Source organism: Otolemur garnettii, unplaced genomic scaffold, assembly GCF_000181295.1.
Source record: "Otolemur garnettii isolate 467f Iridium unplaced genomic scaffold, OtoGar3 scaffold00002, whole genome shotgun sequence".
Lineage (NCBI taxonomy): Eukaryota > Metazoa > Chordata > Mammalia > Primates > Galagidae > Otolemur > Otolemur garnettii.
Window position 1 is genome coordinate 1959691 of NW_003852397.1, and position 2606 is coordinate 1962296.

Consider the following 2606-nt stretch of genomic DNA (forward strand, 5'->3'; position numbering starts at 1 on the left):
TGGTGTCATCATAGCTCCCTATGACTGCAAATTTCTGGGCTCAACTAATTCTCCTGCCCCACCCTCCTGAGTAGCTGGGACTACAGGTATGTGCCACATTTATGGGTAATTTTTTTTAGCTTTTGTAAAGATGGGGTCTCACTCTTGCTCAGGCAGGTCTCAAACTCCTAGCCATTAGTGAACCTCCCACCTCAGCCTCCCAGGATGCTCGAATTATCAGCATGAGTTATTCCACCAGGCCTAATTTATAAGATTTGAAAACTCTTAACCACCTCCTCCTCCAAGTGAGAAACAGATGTAATAAATATTCTTTTCTATTTAAGACGTATAGTCGGAACATTCTTTGCTTAAACTTCTCAAAAAATAGAATTTATTTTTTTCTAATAAGGTCTTGGGGATGTTGCAGGAAATGATGATGACTTCAAGATTCCAGAAGGCCTAGAAGCTAATTTGGGTCCAGTGCAAATCATTCTCCAGCTCTTCTTCATGCCACCAGAGTAAAAGAGAGGAATGTGACTATTCATGTGTTCTAAATATACACGTGTGCAAGAATTAGCTTTCCTGATACTGCATGTGCATCTGTTCTACAATATGGTCCACACCCTGCCTGGTATTTCAGAGGTGAAGCAACTGCACTAACTTCAGAGCTGCAAGTGAGGGCCCTGGGAAGCTGCAGGGCTGGCTGTAGAGCACTCACCTCGGAGCGCCACCGTGCCATCCTCAGAGAGTACGTTGGGGTCCAGGAACACTCTGGCCTCGCCCTCTAAGGAATCTTGTACATATAATACTCGTTGGTTCTGCAAACCTGTGTTGTAAAAATAAAAATACCTGGGGGACAGAGGTGGTCTTAATTTAGCTGTGGTGTTTTCTATTTGTGGAGTAAAACCAAACACATATAACCAGAAAACCCAAACAAATCCGAAAACATACCAAGGCCATGACAGTGACACGAGGACTAGGATGAGAGGCCTCACCTGTCCCTGCAGCCACAGCTTATTACCTGCATGGCTCTCTCTATTCAAATAATTTATTGTAATTCTGTGCATTAGCTATGTAGAGACTGAGATTATTTTATTTGTTAAACTTAAAACTGATACTCAAATAAAGCAGTGACTTTTTTATTTGTTTATTTATTTATTTTTCCTTGTTCTTTTAAGAAGGAAACAGATTTTCTAAAATAAAATCCTGGTTCTCTTCCTTAGTTAGGGTGCTCGGGTGGGAGGTGAGCACACTTTCCATGAATGGCGAGCATTTCAGGCCTTGCAGTGAGGGGTGGCTAGACCACTTGACTCGGGGCTGGTGAGCATTTCAGGCCTTGCAGTGAGGGGTGGCTAGACCACTTGACTCGGGGCTGTAGCACAGAAGCATCTATAGATGATAGATACATAAGCAAATGGGCACAGCTGTGTTCGGTGAGACTTTATGAGAACAGGTGGCAGGCAGGGCTTGGCACTCAGACTCCACTTTGCCGATCTCTGTGTAAGAGTAGAGAGAGCCAAAGAAATTCTAAAGTAAGTTTGTGATGGTGGCTCCGAAGAGATTTAAAAAAAGAACAAGAAAGTATGTTTAAGTGGATGTTAAGGGGGAAAAAGAAACAATTCACACTTGCCCGTTTCATCATTCTGCCCTTTTCACCGTTCTTAGAAGGAAAAACTGAATATAATGAAATGCTTTCCAATATTATACATCAAAGATAATTAATTCTGGAGGCAAACAAACCCCCGTGACTGTTTATGAATTATCCTATCTCACCAATTACTAGCCACAAGACAATGAGTTCCCATAATCTAGACTTCCTCATAAGACTTATCTCTACTAAATTTCTTAACCCCTATTTCAAGAATTTGAACCAATACCCAAAAGACCAAAAAACAGCATTCTCTTATTCAAGAACACAAATTAATTCCTTTTAAAATGGATGAATTTTATAAACTGGTAAGGTACTTACAATTTGTATTCTATAACTTAAGAAAGCACATTCATTTGAAAGGACAAAGAAAATTCAAAGGAAAGTGACTTCACATACCGTTTTCCTTTCTTGAAGTGGCAACTATACTTGGGATAGTCATACAGCTCCGTCATCCTCTCTTTGTATAAACCCCTGATAGGGCACTGCTCAAGAAACGGCACGGTAATTTTGTTCTGGGCCTCCACGAAAGCCTGTGGAAAAGTTAAAATGGACAAAGCAAATTCAGTGTGAAATGTTCTATGTGGAATGTTACCCACTACCATGTAATAGTAAAGTACATTTTCTTCTCCGTGGGTGACTCCTGTCTCCCTCACTCCCAGCCTCATTCACCTCCTTACTCTTCTCAGAGCTCCTGCTGAGACGCTGATTTATTAATTATCAATAAGTAATAACTACTGTTTGCGGAGCAAGTATGAACTCATTTCGAACTCACAATAATACTATGAAATAGGTTCTTTTATGTGGCCAACTTTCCAGATGGGGAATCTTGAAAGAAATGAATATAATGAAATGCTTTCCAGTATTAAACATCAAAAATAATTAATTTTAGAGACAAAGTTCTATTACTGTTTATGAATTATCCTATCACACCAATTACTAGCCATAAGACAACCATGATTTTCCATAAAAAAAAAAA

General features: G+C 39.9%; 1 protein-coding gene across 1 annotated transcript in view; it reads right to left on the minus strand.

The window, feature by feature from the left end:
- The window catches only part of PREP (prolyl endopeptidase), a 131753-nt gene that overhangs the window by 99945 nt on the left and 29202 nt on the right, over window positions 1-2606 (minus strand). The window contains exons 3-4 of the mRNA XM_003781567.3: window positions 2027-2160; window positions 698-828 (exon numbers count right to left, since the gene is read on the minus strand). Coding sequence (XP_003781615.1) covers window positions 698-828; window positions 2027-2160 — 265 coding nt within the window. The remainder of the gene's footprint in view (window positions 1-697; window positions 829-2026; window positions 2161-2606) is intronic.